General features: G+C 53.1%; 1 protein-coding gene across 1 annotated transcript in view; it reads right to left on the reverse strand.

Annotated features, from left to right (window-relative positions):
- The window catches only part of SRCAP (Snf2 related CREBBP activator protein), a 90,950-nt gene extending 80,921 nt beyond the window's left edge, over positions 1–10,029 (reverse strand). The window contains exons 1-3 of the mRNA XM_077789550.1: positions 9,944–10,029; positions 5,440–5,625; positions 1,873–2,013 (exon numbers count right to left, since the gene is read on the reverse strand). Of these exons, the coding sequence (XP_077645676.1) occupies positions 1,873–2,013; positions 5,440–5,595 (297 nt within the window). The 5' untranslated portion in view covers positions 5,596–5,625; positions 9,944–10,029. The remainder of the gene's footprint in view (positions 1–1,872; positions 2,014–5,439; positions 5,626–9,943) is intronic.
- Positions 10,030–17,194: the final 7,165 nt, after the last annotated feature.

Raw genomic sequence — 17,194 nt, forward strand, 5'->3', positions numbered from 1 at the left:
CTGGGAGCACCTGGGCACCTGTCAGCAACGGGCACACCTGGGCACACCTGGGCACACCTGGGCACACCTGGGCACACCTGGGCACCTGTCAGCAACGGGCACACCTGGGCACACCTGGGCACCTGTCAGCAACGGGCACACCTGGGCACCTGTCAGCAACGGGCACACCTGGGCACACCTGGGCACCTGTCAGCAACGGGCACACCTGGGCACCTGGGCACCTGTCAGCAACAGGCACCGGGCACCTGGACACCTGGGCACACCTGGGAGTGCACCTAGGTACTCCTGGGAGTGCACCTAGGTACACCTGGGCACACCTGGGTACACCTGGGCACACCTGGCCACCCACTTGGGCACCTGTCAGCTGAGCTGGCCGGACCCAGGTGTGCCCATGTCCCCCCAGATGCCCCAGGTGCCCCCAGGTGTATCTCAGGTGCCCCCAGGTGCGCCCAGGTGCCCCCAGGTGTACCCAGGTGTATCTCAGGTGCCCCCAGGTGTGCCCAGGTGAATCCCAGCTGTGCCCACCCCAGGTGCCCAGGTGTGCCTGGGTATATCCCAGGTGTGCCCCATGTCCCCTAAGGTGCCCTCAGGTGTGCCCCAGGTGTGCCCGGGTGTATCCCAGGTGTGCCCATGTCCCCCCAGGTGCCCCTCCCAGGTGCCCGGGTCTATCCCAGCTTCCTCCAGGTGTGCCCAGGTGTGCCCAGGTAGCCCCATGTCTGCTCAGGTGCCCCCAGGTGTATCCAGGTGTATCCCAGGTGTGACCATGTCCCCCCAAGTGTGCCCAGGTGTGCCCAGGTGTGCCCAGGTGTGCCCAGGTGTATCCCAGGTGTATCTCAGGTGTATCTCAGGTGTATCCCAGGTGTGCCCATGTGCTCCCAGGTGTGCCCAAGTGTGTCTCCATGTCCCCTCAGGTGTCCCCAGGTGTGCCCAGGTGTCCCAGGTGTGCCCATGTCCCCCCAGGTGTATCCAGGTGTATCCCGTGTCCCCCCATGTCCCCCCAGGTGTATCCCCGGTGTCCCCAGGTGTATCCAGGTGTATCCAGGTGTGCCCAGGTGTGTCCCCATGTCCCCCCATGTCCCCCCAGGTGTCTCTCAGGTGTCCCAGGTATGCCCATGTCCCCCCATGTCCCTCCAGGTGTATCCCAGGTGTCTCCATGTCCCCCCATGTCCCCCCAGGTGTATCTCAGGTGTATCCCAGGTGTGCCCAGGTGTCCCAGGTGTCCCCAGGTGTCCCCATGTCCCCCCAGGTGTATCCCAGGTGTCCCCAGGTGTCCCCATGTCCCCCCATGTCCCCCCATGTCCCCCCAGGTGTATCCCAGGTGTCCCCAGGTGTATCCCATGTCCCCCCATGTCCCCCCATGTCCCCCCAGGTGTATCCAGGTGCATCCCCGGTGTCCCCAGGTGTCCCCAGGTGTCCCCAGGTGTGTCCCCGTGTCCCCCCAGGTGTATCCAGGTGTCCCCAGGTGTGTCCCCATGTCCCCCCAGGTGTCCCCAGGTGTCCCCATGTCCCCCCAGGTGTATCTCAGGTGTGCCCATGTCCCCCCATGTCCCCCCAGGTGTATCCAGGTGTCCCCAGGTGTCCCCAGGTGTCCCCAGGTGTCCCCAGGTGTGCCCAGGTGTGTCCCCATGTCCCCCCAGGTGTATCCCAGGTGTATCCCATGTCCCCCCATGTCCCCCCATGTCCCCCCAGGTGTATCCAGGTGTCCCCCGTGTCCCCCCAGGTGTGCCCAGGTGTATCTCAGGTGTGCCCATGTCCCCCATGTCCCCCGTGTCCCCCCATGTCCCCCCAGGTGTCCCCAGGTGTCCCCAGGTGTATCCAGGTGTCCCCAGGTGTCCCCAGGTGTGTCCCGTGTCCCCCCAGGTGTCTGGTCACCTTCTCGACGCTGCTCCAGAAGTGCCGGACCTCGCGGGCGATGGCGGCGGCCACGCGGCGCAGCTTGGCCTGTTCCTCGCGCTTGGCGCGCTCCGAGCGCTGCCGCTGCTCCTCGTGGTGCCGCAGCACCATGCGAACCACCTGGGACACGCGTGGGACACGTGTGTCATGTGTGTGACACACCACAGGCACACAGCCCAGCCCGCTGCTCCTCGTGGTGCCGCAGCACCATGCGCACCACCTGCGACACGCGTGGGACATGGGTGTGACATGGATGTGACATGTGGGACATGTGTGGGACATGTGTGACATGTGTGTCACCCCATGGGCACACAGCCCCGCTGCTCCTCGTGGTGCCGCAGCACCATGCGAACGACCTGTGACACGCGTGGGACACGTGTGTCATGTGTGTGACACACCACAGGCACACAGCCCAGCCCCGCTGCTCCTCGTGGTGCCACAGCACCATGCGCACCACCTGCGACATGTGTGGGACACGGGTGGGACACGTGTGACATGTGTGTGACACGCGTGGGACACATGTGTGACACACCACAGGCACACAGCCCAGCCCCGCTGCTCCTCGTGGTACCGCAGCACCATGCGAACCACCTGGGACACGCGTGGGACACGGGTGGGACATGTGTGGGACATGTGTGACATGGATGTGACACAGATAACACGGGTGTGACAGAGAACACGCGTATGACACAGAGAACACACGTGTGACAAGGGGAACACACGTGACACGGTGAACACACGTGACACAGAGAACACACGTGTGACACAGAAAACACACGTGTGACACAGGGAACACACTTGTGACACAGAGAACACGCGTGTGACACGGTGAACACACATGTGACACAGGGAACACACGTGTGACACGGGGAACATGCGTGTGACACAGGGAACACACGTGTGACACAGAGAACACGCGTGTGACACAGGGAACACGTGTGACACAGAGAACACGCGTGTGACACAGGGAACACGTGTGACACAGAACACGCGTGTGACACAGGGAACACGTGTGACACAGAGAACACGCATGTGACACAAAGAACACGCGTGTGACACAGAGAACACGCGTGTGACACGGGGAACACGTGTGACACAGAGAACACGTGTGTGACACGGGGAACACGTGTGACACAGAGAACACATGTGTGACACAGAGAACACGCGTGTGACACGGGGAACACGTGTGACACAGAGAACACGTGTGTGACACGGGGAACACGTGTGACACAGAGAACACGCATGTGACACAGTGAACACACATGTGACACAGGGAACACGTGTGTGACACAAGGAACACGCGTGTGACACAGAGAACACGCGTGTGACATGGGGAACACGCGTGTGACACAGAGAACACGCGTGTGACACGGGGAACACGCGTGTGGCACAAAGAACACGTGTGTGACACAGGGAACACGCGTGTGACACAGGGAACACGCGTGTGACACAGGGAACACGCGTGTGACACAGGGAACACACGTGTGACACAGGGAACACGCGTGTGACACAGAGAACACGCATGTGACACAGTGAACACACATGTGACACAGGGAACACGTGTGTGACACAAGGAACACGCGTGTGACACAGAGAACACGCGTGTGACATGGGGAACATGCGTGTGACACAGAGAACACGCGTGTGACACGGGGAACACGCGTGTGACACAAAGAACACGTGTGTGACACAGGGAACACGCGTGTGACACAGGGAACACGTGTGTGACACAAGGAACACGTGTGTGACACAGAGAACACACGTGTGACACAGGGAACACGCGTGTGACACACTCCAGCCCCGCTGCTCCTCGTGGTGCTGCAGCACCATGCAAACCACCTGCAACACGCGTGTGACACGCGTGACACATGCGTGTGACACGTGTGTGACACGGGTGTGGGGCACAGATTCTCCACACGTTCAAACCCACCGGAGCTGCCACCAGGTGACCCAAAACCACCAAAAATGACCCAAAAACGCCCAAAAATCACCCAAATTCCACCAGCTGTGCCCAGGTGTCACCTGATCTTCTCCAGGTGCTCAAACCCACCTGAGATGCCACCAGGTGACCAAAACCACCAAAAAACACCCAAATTTCGCCCGATTTCCCCCCGAATTCCGCCAGGTGCGCCCAGGTGTGACCACACCTTCTCCAGGTGCTCCAACCCACCTGAGATGCCACCAGGTGACCAAAACCCACCAAAAACCACCCAAATTTCACCCGAATTTCACCCGATTTTCACCCAAATTCCACCCAAATTTCACCAGCTGAGCCCAGGTGTGGCCACACCTTCTCCAGGTTCTCAAACCCTCCTGAGATGCCACCAGGTGACCAAAAACCACCAAAAAACACCCGAATTTCACCCAAATTTCACCCAAATTTCACCAGGTGTGGCCACACCTTCTCCAGGTGCTCCAACCCACCTGAGATGCCACCAGGTGACCAAAACCCACCAAAAAACACCCAAATTTCACCCGATTTCCCCCCGAATTCCGCCAGGTGCGCCCAGGTGTGACCACACCTTCTCCAGGTGCTCAGACCCACCTGAGATGCCACCACAGGTGCTCCAGGGGACCAAAACCCACCAAAAACCACCCAAATTTCACCCGATTTTCGCCCAAATTTCGCCCGATTTCCACCCGAATTCTGCCAGGTGTGACCAGGTGTGGCCACACCTTCTCCAGGTTCTCAAACCCTCCTGAGATGCCACCAGGTGACCAAAAACCACCAAAAACCACCCAAATTTCACCCGATTTTCGCCCGATTTTCACCCGATTTTCACCCAAATTCCCCCCGAATTCCCCCCGAATTCCGCCAGGTGCGCCCAGGTGTGGCCAGGTGTGTCCTTGGCTCCACCAGGTCACCAAAAAACACCCAAATTCCACCCAAATTTCACCCAGCTGTGCCCAGGTGTCACCTGATCTTCTCCAGGTGCTCCAACCCACCTGAGATGCCACCAGGTGACCAAAACCCACCAAAAAACACCCAAATTTCACCCGATTTTCGCCCAAATTTCACCCGATTTCCCCCCGAATTCTGCCAGGTGCGGCCAGGTGTGCCCTTGGCTCCACCCGGTGCTCCAACCCTCCTGAGATGCCACCAGGTGACCAAAAACCACCAAAAAACATCCAAATTTCGCCTGATTTTCACCCGATTTTCGCCCAAATTTCACCCAAATTCCTCCCAAATTCCACCAGCTGAGCCCAGGTGTGGCCACACCTTCTCCAGGTTCTCAAACCCTCCTGAGATGCCACCAGGTGACCAAAACCCACCAAAAAACACCCAAATTTCACCCGATTTTCGCCCGAATTCTGCCCAAATTTCACCCAAATTCCCCCCAAATTTCACCAGGTGTGCCCAGGTGTGACCACACCTTCTCCAGGTGCTCAGACCCACCTGAGATGCCACCACAGGTGCTCCAGGTGATCAAAACCCACCAAAAAACACCCAATTTTCACCCGATTTTCGCCCGATTTTCGCCCAAATTTCACCCGATTTCCCCCCGAATTCCGCCAGGTGCGCCCAGGTGCGCCCAGGTGTGTCACCTTGCGGGCCACGCCCCTCTTCCAGCGGCGCTCCTGGGCGAAGTCGGCGGCCAGCCACTGCATCTCCTCGCACAGGTAGTCCCAGTGCACCTTGGGCCGCGCCGGCTCGGGCACCTTGGGCAGGCGCCGCAGCGACCAGAAGCCCTCGCGCTTCATCTCGGCCACGCGGTGCTCCACCTCGGCCTCCTGGGGGGACAGGTGGGACAGGTGGGACAGGTGAGACAGGTGAGGGACAGGTGAGATGGGGGAGGGGGAAAAAAAACGGAAAAAAATGCAAAAAACCCCGAGATTTTAGCCCAAAAATTGAATAAATTGGGGTTATTTCACTGCAAACCACTTAAAGTCACTAGTGAAAGGCTCACCTGGGACAGGTGAGACAAAGGTGGGACAGGTGAGGGACAGGTGAGGGAAACAAAAACCTGAAAAAACGGCAAAAACCCCGAGATTTTATCCCAAAAATGGAATAAATTGGGGTCATTGCACTGCAAAACTCCTGAAGGATTCACCTGGGACAGGTGAGACAGGGGAGGGACAGGTGAGACAGGTGAGACACAGGTGGGACAGGTGGGACACAGGTGAGATGGGTGAGGGGGAAAAAACCCGAAAAAAAGGCAAAAAACCCTGAGATTTTAGGGCAAAATTTGAATAAATTGAGGTTATTTCATTGCAAACCTCCTTAAGGACTCACCTGGGACAGGTGAGACTGGTGAGATAAAGGTGAGGGACAGGTGAGACACAGGTGAGATGGGGGAGGGGGAAAAAAAACGGAAAAAAATGCAAAAAACCCCGAGATTTTAGGGCAAAAATGGAATAAATTGGGGATAATTCACTCCAAAACTCCTGAAGGGTTCACCTGGGACAGGTGAGACAGGTGAGATAAAGGTGACACAGGTGAGACACAGGTGAGATGGGTGAGGGGCAAAAAAACCCGAAAAAATGCAAAAAACCCCGAGATGTTAGCCCAAAAATGGAATAAATTGGGGTTATTTCATTGCAAACCTCCTTAAGGACTCACCTGGGACAGGTGAGGGACAGGTGGGACAGGTGAGACAGGTGAGGGGAAAAAAACCCAAAAAAAATGCAAAAAACCCCGAGATTTTAGCCCAAAAATTGAATAAATTGGGGTTATTTCACTGCAAAGCTCCTTAAGGACTCACCTGGGACAGGTGGGACACAGGTGAGACAGGTGAGGGGAAAAAAACCCGAAAAAAAGGCAAAAAACCCCGAGATTTTAGCCCAAAAATGGAATAAATTGCGGTTATTTCATTGCAAAACTCCTGGAGGGTTCACCTGGGACAGGTGAGGGACAGGTGAGATAAAGGTGAGACTGGTGAGATAAAGGTGGGACAGGTGAGGGACAGGTGAGATGGGGGAGGGGGAAAAAAAACTGAAAAAATGCAAAAAACCCCGAGATTTTAGGGCAAAATTTGAATAAATTGGGGTTATTTCACTGCAAAGCTCCTCAAGTCACTGCTACACCCGGTATAAGAAGTATAAACCAGTACAAACCAGTATAAACCAGTATAAACCAGTATAACCCAGTATAAACCAGTATAAACCAGTATAACCCAGTACAAACCAGTATAACCCAGTATAACCCAGTATAACCCAGTATAACCCAGTATAACCCAGTATAACCAGTCTAACCATTCCCAGCCCGTTCCCCAGTCCATTCCCAGTCCATTCCCAGTACAAACCAGTACAAACCAGTATCCCCAGTTAACCCTTACGTGCTTGGCCTGCTCGGCGATCTCGGCCGGGCTGCGCTCCCAGTATAACCCAGTCTAACCCAGTATAACCAGTATAACCATTCCCAGCCCGTTCCCAGTCCATTCCCAGTACAAACCAGTATAACCAGTATAAACCAGTATATCCCAGTATAACCAGTATAACCCAGTATAACCCAGTCTAACCAGTATAACCCAGTATAACCCAGTATAACCCAGTGTAACCAGTATAACCCAGTATAACCCAGTATAACCCAGTATAACCCAGTATAACCAGTATAACCATTCCCAGTCCATTCCCAGTATAACCAGTACAAACCAGTACAAACCAGTATAACCAGTTAACCCTTACGTGCTTGGCCTGCTCGGCGATCTCGGCTGGGCTGCGCTCCCAGTATAACCCAGTATAACCCAGTATAACCCAGTCTAACCCAGTCTAACCATTCCCAGCCCGTTCCCAGTCCATTCCCAGTACAAACCAGTACAAACCAGTATCCCCAGTTAACCCTTACGTGCTTGGCCTGCTCGGCGGTGCCGGCCGCGCTGCGCTCCCAGTATAACCCAGTATAACCAGTATAACCCAGTATAACCCAGTATAACCCAGTATAACCCAGTATAACCCAGTATAACCATTCCCAGTACAAACCAGTATAAACCAGTTAACCCTTACGTGCTTAGCCTGCTCGGCGGTGCCGGCCGCGCTGCGCTCCCAGTATAACCCAGTATAACCCAGTATAACCCAGTATAACCCAGTATAACCCAGTATAACCCAGTATAACCCAGTATAACCATTCCCAGTCCATCCCCAGTCCATTCCCAGTACAAACCAGTACAAACCAGTATAACCAGTATCCCCAGTTAACCCTTACGTGCTTGGCCTGCTCGGCGATCCCGGCCGCGCTGCGCTCCCAGTATAACCCAGTATAACCAGTATAACCCAGTATAACCCAGTATAACCCAGTATAACCAGTATAACCCAGTATAACCAGTGTAACCATTCCCAGTCCATTCCCAGTCCATTCCCAGTCCATTCCCAGTACAAACCAGTACAAACCAGTATCCCCAGTTAACCCTTACGTGCTTGGCCTGCTCGGCGGTGCCGGCCGCGCTGCGCTCCCAGTATAACCCAGTATAACCCAGTATAACCCAGTATAACCATTCCCAGTCCATTCCCAGTCCATTCCCAGTCCATTCCCAGTCCATTCCCAGTACAAACCAGTATAACCAGTACAAACCAGTATTCCCAGTTAACCCTTACGTGCTTGGCCTGCTCGGCGGTGCCGGCCGCGCTGCGCTCCCAGTATAACCCAGTATAACCCAGTATAACCAGTATAACCAGTACAAACCAGTATAAACCAGTTAACCCTTACGTGCTTGGCCTGCTCGGCGGTGCCGGCCGCGCTGCGCTCCCAGTATAACCCAGTATAACCCAGTATAACCATTCCCAGTCCATTCCCAGTCCATTCCCAGTATAACCAGTATAACCAGTATAACCAGTATCCCCAGTTAACCCTTACGTGCTTGGCCTGCTCGGCGGTGCCGGCCGCGCTGCGCTCCCAGTATAACCCAGTATAACCCAGTCTAACCATTCCCAGTCCATTCCCAGTCCATTCCCAGTCCATTCCCAGTATAACCAGTATAACCAGTTAACCCTTACGTGCTTGGCCTGCTCGGCGGTCCCGGCCGCGCTGCGCTCCCAGTATAACCCAGTATAACCCAGTCTAACCCAGTATAACCCAGTATAACCCAGTATAACCCAGTATAACCCAGTATAACCAGTATAACCAGTATAACCAGTATCCCCAGTTAACCCTTACGTGCTTGGCCTGCTCGGCGGTGCCGGCCGCGCTGCGCTCCCAGTATAACCCAGTATAACCAGTATAACCCAGTATAACCCAGTATAACCCAGTATAACCATTCCCAGTCCATTCCCAGCCCATTCCCAGTCCATTCCCAGTATAACCAGTATAACCAGTCCAAACCAGTATAAACCAGTTAACCCTTACGTGCTTGGCCTGCTCGGCGGTGCCGGCCGCGCTGCGCTCCCAGTATAACCCAGTATAACCCAGTATAACCCAGTCTAACCCAGTATAACCCAGTATAACCCAGTATAACCCAGTATAACCATTCCCAGTCCATTCCCAGCCCATTCCCAGTCCATTCCCAGTATAACCAGTATAACCAGTATAACCAGTATCCCCAGTTAACCCTTACGTGCTTAGCCTGCTCGGCGGTGCCGGCCGCGCTGCGCTCCCAGTATAACCCAGTATAACCCAGTATAACCCAGTCTAACCATTCCCAGTCCATTCCCAGTCCATTCCCAGCCCATTCCCAGTCCGTTCCCCAGTCCATTCCCAGTACAAACCAGTATAACCAGTATAACCAGTATCCCCAGTTAACCCTTACGTGCTTGGCCTGCTCGGCGGTGCCGGCCGCGCTGCGCTCCCAGTATAACCCAGTATAACCCAGTATAACCAGTATAACCCAGTATAACCCAGTATAACCAGTATAACCCAGTATAACCAGTATCCCCAGTTAACCCTTACGTGCTTGGCCTGCTCGGCGGTGCCGGCCGCGCTGCGCTCCCAGTATAACCCAGTATAACCCAGTATAACCCAGTATAACCCAGTATAACCCAGTATAACCCAGTATAACCAGTATAACCCAGTATAACCCAGTATAACCATTCCCAGTCCATTCCCAGTCCATTCCCAGTCCATTCCCAGTCCATTCCCAGTACAAACCAGTATAACCAGTATAAACCAGTTAACCCTTACGTGCTTGGCCTGCTCGGCGGTGCCGGCCGCGCTGCGCTCCCACAGCCGGGGGGGGTCGGGGGGGTCGGGGGGTCCCTCGGGCGCCGCCCGGGGGGGCGCGGGGGGGGAGGGGCTGCCGGGGGAGCCCCCCGAGGACGAGGCGGGAGAGACGGGGCTGGAGCCGGTCATCCTGCCCGAGGGCGCCTGGATTGGGGTGAAAAAAGGAGATTTTGGGAAAATTGGGGGTTTTTAGGAAAAAAAATGGGGATTTTGGGAGAAAATTTGGGGATTTTAGGGGAAAATTTGGGGGTTTTAGGGAAAATTTGGGGATTTTAGGGGGGTTTAGGGGACACAGGGACACGGGGCTGGAGCCGGTCATCCTGCCCAAGGGTGCCTGTTTGGGGTGAAAAAAGGAGATTTTGGGAAAATTCGGGGGTTTAGGGAGAAAAAACAGGGTTTTTAGGGGAAAATTTGGGGATTTTAGGGGAAAATTTGGGGTTTTTAGGGGGTTTTAGGGGGTTTGGGGACACGGGGCTGGAGCCTGTGAGCACCTGGATTGGGGGAAAAAATGACAGATTTGGGAAAATTTGGGGGAAATTTGGGGATTTTTAGGGGAAAGTTTGGGGATTTTGGGGGAAAATTTGGGGTTTTAGGGGAAAATTTGGGGATTTTGGGGGAAAATTTGGGGTTTTAAGGGGAAAATTTGGGGTTTTTAGGGGAAAATTTGGGGATTTTAGGGGGTTTTAGGGGACACAGGGACACGGGGCTGGAGCCGGTCATCCTGCCCAAGGGCGCCTGTTTTGGGGTGAAAAAAGGAGATTTTGGGAAAATTGGGGGGTTTAGGGAGAAAAAATGGGGATTTTAGGGGAAAATTTGGGGTTTTTAGGGGAAAATTTGGGGATTTTAGGGGGTTTTAGGGGCTTTGGGGACACGGGGCTGGAGCCGGTCATCCTGCCCGAGGGCGCCTGGTTTGGGGCGAAAACACGAGATTTTGGGAAAATTCGGGGGTTTTAAGGGAAAATTTGGGGTTTTTAGGGGAAAATTTGGGGATTTTACAGGGGATTTTAGGGGAAAATTTGGGGACACGGGGATGGAGCCGGTCATCCTGCCCGAGGGCGCCTGGATTGGGGTGAAAACACGAGATTTTGGGAAAATTTGGGGGTTTAGGGAGAAAAAACGGGGTTTTAGGGGAAAATTTGGGGATTTTAGGGGAAAATTTGGGGATTTTAGGGGGTTTTAGGGGGGTTTGGGGACACAGAGATGGAGCCTGTGGTCACCTGGATTTGGGGGGAAAAAAGGGAGATTTGGGAAAATTTGGTGTTTTGGGGAAAAAATTTGGGGTTTTTAAGAGAAAATTTGGGGTTTTTAGGGGAAAATTTGGGGTTTTTGGGGGAAAATTTGGGGGTTTTAGGGGGTTTTAGGGGACACAGGGACACGGGGCTGGAGCCGGTCATCCTGCCCGAGGGTGCCTGGATTGGGGTGAAAAAAGGGGATTTTGGGAAAATTCAGGGGTTTAGGGAGAAAAAACGGGATTTTAGGGGAAAATTTGGGGATTTTGGGGGAAAATTTGGGGATTTTAGAGGAAAATTTGGGGATTTTAGGGGAAAATTTGGGATTTTGGGGGCGTAACTTGAGATTTTGTGGGGGAAATTGGGATTTTGGGGGGAAATTTGGGAATTTGAGAGGTTTTCTGTGAAAATTTTGGGATTTCGGGGGGAATTTGGGATTTTGGGGGGTTTTAGGTGAAAAACTTGGGATTTCGGAGGAGAAATTTCGGGGGGATTTTGGGGGGATTTTTGGGAGGATTTTGGGGGAATTTTAAAGGATTTTGGGGTCCCTGTTGCCACTTTTTGGGAATTTTGGGGAGATTTTTGGGGCAGGTTAAGGGAGATTTTGGACTCATTTTGGGGGGATTTTTGGGGATTTTGGGATCATTTTTATGTAGATTTTGGGGCAGGTTTTTAGGGATTTTTGGGGCTATTTTGGGGGATTTTGGGGTAATTTTTGAGGGGATTTTTGGGGATTTTGGGGCCGTTTTTGTGGGGGATTTTGGGGGAATTTTGGGGGAATTTTTTGGGGGATTTTTAGGGAATTTTTGGGGGGATTTTGGGGCCATTTTAGGGGAATTTTTGGGGGGATTTTTTGAGATTTTGGGGTCATTTCTGTGGGAGATTTTGGGGCCGGTTTGGGGGAAAATTTGTGAGATTTTGGGGAAAATTTTGGGGATTTTGGGGCTGTTTTGGGGAGATTTTTGTGTAGCTTTGGGGGGATTTTGGGGCCTTTTTTGGGGATTTTTGGGGCTGTTTTGGGGCAATTTTTGGGGATTTCGGGGCCGTTTTTAGGGGATTTTTTTGGTAGTTTTGGGGGGATTTTGGGGCCATTTTTTGGGGATTTTTGGGGCTGTTTTGGGGGGATTTTGGGTCAGTTTTGGGGAGATTTTGATGCCATTTTTAGGTGAATTTTGGGGCCGTATTTTGGGGATTTTTGGGTCGGTTTCAGAGGCGATTTTGGGGCCGTTTTTAGAGATTTTCGGGACCGTTTGGGGAATTTTTCGGGGGGATTTTTGGAGCCGTTTTTTGGGGATTTTCGGGACCATTTTGGGAATTTTTTGGGGTTTTTTTTGGGATTTTTGGGAATTTTCAGGACCATTTTGGGGAATTTGGGGGGGGGATTTTTTGGGATTTTTGGGGGTATTTTTTGGGGATTTTCGGGACCATTTTGGGAATTTTTTGGGGGTATTTTTTGGGATTTTTGGGGCTGTTTTGGGAATTTTTTGGGGGATTTTTTTGGGGTTTTGGGCATTTTTTGGGGGGATTTTTTGGGATTTTTTGGGGATTTTCGGGTCGTTTTTGGGCATTTTTTGGGGGTATTTTTTGGGATTTTGGGGCCGTGTTTTGGGGATTTTTGTGGCCGTTTTTGGAATTTTTTGGGGGTATTTTTTGGGATTTTGGGGCCACATTTTGGGAATTTTTTGGGAACATTTTGGGAATTTTTTGGGGGATTTTTTTGGGATTTTGGGGCCGTGTTTTGGGCATTTTTTGGGGGTATTTTTTGGGATTTTGGGGCCGTGTTTTGGGCATTTTATGGGGGATTTTTTTGGGATTTTCGGGTCGTTTTTGGGGATTTTTTGGGGGTATTTTTTGGGATTTTGGGGCCGTGTTTTGGGGATTTTTGTGGCTGTTGTTGGAATTTTTTGGGGGTATTTTTTGGGATTTTTGGGGCCGTGTTTTGGGCATTTTTGTGGGTATTTTTTGGGATTTTGGGGCCGTGTTTTGGGCATTTTTTGGGGGTATTTTTTGGGATTTTGGGGGCGTGTTTTGGGCATTTTTTGGGGGTATTTTTTGGGATTTTGGGGGCGTGTTTTGGGCATTTTTTGGGGTATTTTTTGGGATTTTGGGGCCGTGTTTTGGGCATTTTTTGGGGGATTTTTTGGGATTTTGGGGCCGTTTTTTGGGCATTTTTTGGGGGTATTTTTTGGGATTTTGGGGCCGTGTTTTGGGCATTTTTTGGGGTATTTTTTGGGGATTTTTGGGGCCGTGTTTTGGGCATTTTTTGGGGGGATTTTTTGGGATTTTGGGGCCGTGTTTTGGGCATTTTTTGGGGGGATTTTTTGGGATTTTGGGGCCGTGTTTTGGGGATTTTGGGGCCGTGTTTTGGGAATTTTTTGGGGTATTTTTTGGTATTTTGGGGCTGTGTTTTGGGCATTTTCGGGACCGTTTTTGGAATTTTTTTGGGTATTTTTTGGGATTTTTGGGGCCGTTTTTGGGCTTTTTTTGGGGGGATTTTTTGGGATTTTGGGGCCGTTTTTGGGGTATTTTTTTGGGATTTTGGGGCCGTGTTTTGGGGTATTTTTTGGGATTAGGGGGCCGTTTTTGGGGTATTTTTTGGGATTTTGGGGCCGTGTTTTGGGGTATTTTTTGGGATTTTGGGGCCGTTTTTGGGCATTTTTTGGGGGTATTTTTTTGGGATTTTGGGGCCGTTTTTGGGGTATTTTTGGGGATTTTGGGGCCGTTTTTGGGGTATTTTTGGGGATTTTGGGGCCGTGTTTTGGGGCTGTTTTTTGGGGTATTTTTGGGATTTTGGGGCCGTTTTTGGGGTATTTTTTGGGATTTTGGGGCCGTTTTTGGGGTATTTTTTGGGGATTTTGGGGCCGTTTTTGGGGTATTTTTTGGGGTATTTTTTGGGATTTTGGGGCCGTTTTTGGGGTATTTTTTGGGATTTTGGGGCCGTTTTTGGGCCGTTTTTTGGGGTATTTTTGGGGATTTTGGGGCCGTTTTTGGGGCCGTTTTTGGGGTATTTTCTGGGATTTTGGGAAGGTTTCGGGGTCACTCACCTGGGGGTGCAGCGGGGGGTGGGGGTGGGGCGGGGGGCCCCGGGGCCGCCCCCCCCCGGCCGCAGGGGCTGCTGGGTAGGGGGCGCCTCATGCTGGGGGGGGGCGCCCGGGCGGCCCAGCCTCACCTGAGCCGCGGCACCTGCACAGGTGAGACACGCGTGGGACACAAGGGACACGCCTGGGACACGCCTGAGATATCTGGGACAGGTAAGACCCACCTGAGCCCCCCCCAGACTCACCTGAACCTCACTGACCTCACCTGGGCATCCCTGACCTCACCTGAGCCCCCAGACTCACCTGTCCATCTCACCTGTCCATCTCACCTGTCCATATCTCACCTGTCCGTGTCTCACCTGTCCATGTCTCACCTGTCCCATCCCACCTGTCCATCTCACCTGTCCGTGTCTCACCTGTCCATGTCTCACCTGTCCATGTCTCACCTGTCCCATCTCACCTGTCCATGTCTCACCTGTCCCATCCCACCTGTCCATCTCACCTGTCCGTGTCTCACCTGTCCGTGTCTCACCTGTCCATGTCTCACCTGTCCATCTCACCTGTCCATGTCTCACCTGTCCATGTCTCACCTGTCCATGTCTCACCTGTCCATGTCTCACCTGTCCCATCTCACCTGTCCATGTCTCACCTGTCCATCTCACCTGTCCATGTATCACCTGTCCATGTCTCACCTGTCCATGTCTCACCTGTCCATCTCACCTGTCCATCTCACCTGTCCATGTCTCACCTGTCCATGTCTCACCTGTCCATCTCACCTGTCCATGTCTCACCTGTCCATCTCACCTGTCCATCTCACCTGTCCATGTCTCACCTGTCCATCTCACCTGTCCATGTCTCACCTGTCCCATCTCACCTGTCCATGTCTCACCTGTCCATGTCTCACCTGTCCATGTCTCACCTGTCCATCTCACCTGTCCCATCTCACCTGTCCATGTCTCACCTGTCCATCTCACCTGTCCATGTCTCACCTGTCCATCTCACCTGTCCATCTCACCTGTCCATCTCACCTGTCCATCTCACCTGTCCATGTCTCACCTGTCCATGTCTCACCTGTCCATCTCACCTGTCCATGTCTCACCTGTCCATCTCACCTGTCCATGTCTCACCTGTCCATCTCACCTGTCCATGTCTCACCTGTCCATGTCTCACCTGTCCATCTCACCTGTCCCATCTCACCTGTCCATGTCTCACCTGTCCATGTCTCACCTGTCCATCTCACCTGTCCATCTCACCTGTCCCATCTCACCTGTCCATGTCTCACCTGTCCATCTCACCTGTCCATCTCACCTGTCCATGTCTCACCTGTCCCATCTCACCTGTCCATGTCTCACCTGTCCATCTCACCTGTCCCATCTCACCTGTCCATGTCTCACCTGTCCATGTCTCACCTGTCCATCTCACCTGTCCATCTCACCTGTCCATGTCTCACCTGTCCCATCTCATCTGTCCATGTCACCTGTCCATGTCTCACCTGTCCCATCTCACCTGTCCCATCTCACCTGTCCATCTCCCCTGTCCCCAGACTCACCTGTCCCCGTACCTGTGCGCTCACCTGTGTGGGCGGGGCCCTCCTCCTCCTCCTCACACTGCACTTCCACGGTGCCGGTGAGGCCGGGGGGGCGTCCTGGGGGAGAGAGAGACAGGTGAGACACACCTGGACAGGTGAGACACACCTGGGACACACCTGGACAGGTGAGAGACAGGTGAGACACACCTGGGACACACCTGGACAGGTGAGACACACCTGGACAGGTGAGACACACCTGAGACACACCTGGACAGGTGAGACACACCTGGGACACACCTGGACAGGTGAGAGACACTAGGGACAGGTAAGAGACAGGTGAGACACACCTGGACAGGTGAGACACACCTGGACAGATGAGACAGGTGAGAGAGGTGAGGGACAGGTGAGACACCTGGACAGGTGAGAGACAGGTGAGACAGGTGAGAGACAGGTGAGACAGGTGAGAGACAAGTGAGACAGGTGAGACAGGTGGGACACCTGGGACACACCTGGGGGGGTTGGACACACCTGGACAGGTCAGACACACCTGGACAGGTGAGACACACCTGGGACACACCTGGGGGGTCCTGGGCACACCTGGGCACACCTGGGCACACCTGGGCACACCTGGGAGCAGCTGAGAGCACCTGGGGAGAGCAGGACAGGTGAGGCAGGGAGGGGACCCAAAATCCCCAAAATGACCCAAAAAACCCAAAACCCACAGAGACCCAAAATCCCCAAAACCCCAAAATGACCCAAAAAAACCCAAATCCCCAAAATCCCAAAGTGACAGAAAATCCCCAAACTGACCCAAAAATACCCAAAATCCCCAAAGTGACCCAAAATCCCCAAAATGACCCAAAAAACCCCAAATCCCCAAAATGACCCAAAAAACCCAAAATCCCCAAAATGACCCAAAAAACCCAAAACCCACAGAGACCCAAAAATCCCCAAAATCCCCAAAATGACCCAAAAAACCCAAAATCCCCAAAATCCCAAAAGTGACCCAAAATCCCCAAAGTGACCCAAAATCCCCAAAATGACCCAAAATCCTCAAAATCCCCAAAACGACCCAAATTCCCCAAAGGGACCCAAAAAACCCCAAAATCCCCAAAATCCCAAAGTGACAGAAAATCCCCAAAATGACCCAAAAATACCCAAAATCCCCAAAGTGACCCAAAATCCCCAAAATCCTCAAAATGACCCAAAATGACCCAAAATCCTCAAAATCCCCAAAATCCCAAAGTGACAGAAAATCCCCAAACTGGGACCCCAAACCCCAAACTGGGACCCCAAACCCAAACTGGGACCCCAAACCCCAAACTGGGACCCCAAACCCAAACTGGGACCCCAAACTGGGACCCCAAACCCCAAACTGGGACCCCAAACCCCAAACTGGGACCCCAAACCCCAAACT

This window comes from Lonchura striata, chromosome 35 (genome assembly GCF_046129695.1).
Source record: "Lonchura striata isolate bLonStr1 chromosome 35, bLonStr1.mat, whole genome shotgun sequence".
Classification (NCBI taxonomy): Eukaryota; Metazoa; Chordata; class Aves; order Passeriformes; family Estrildidae; genus Lonchura; species Lonchura striata.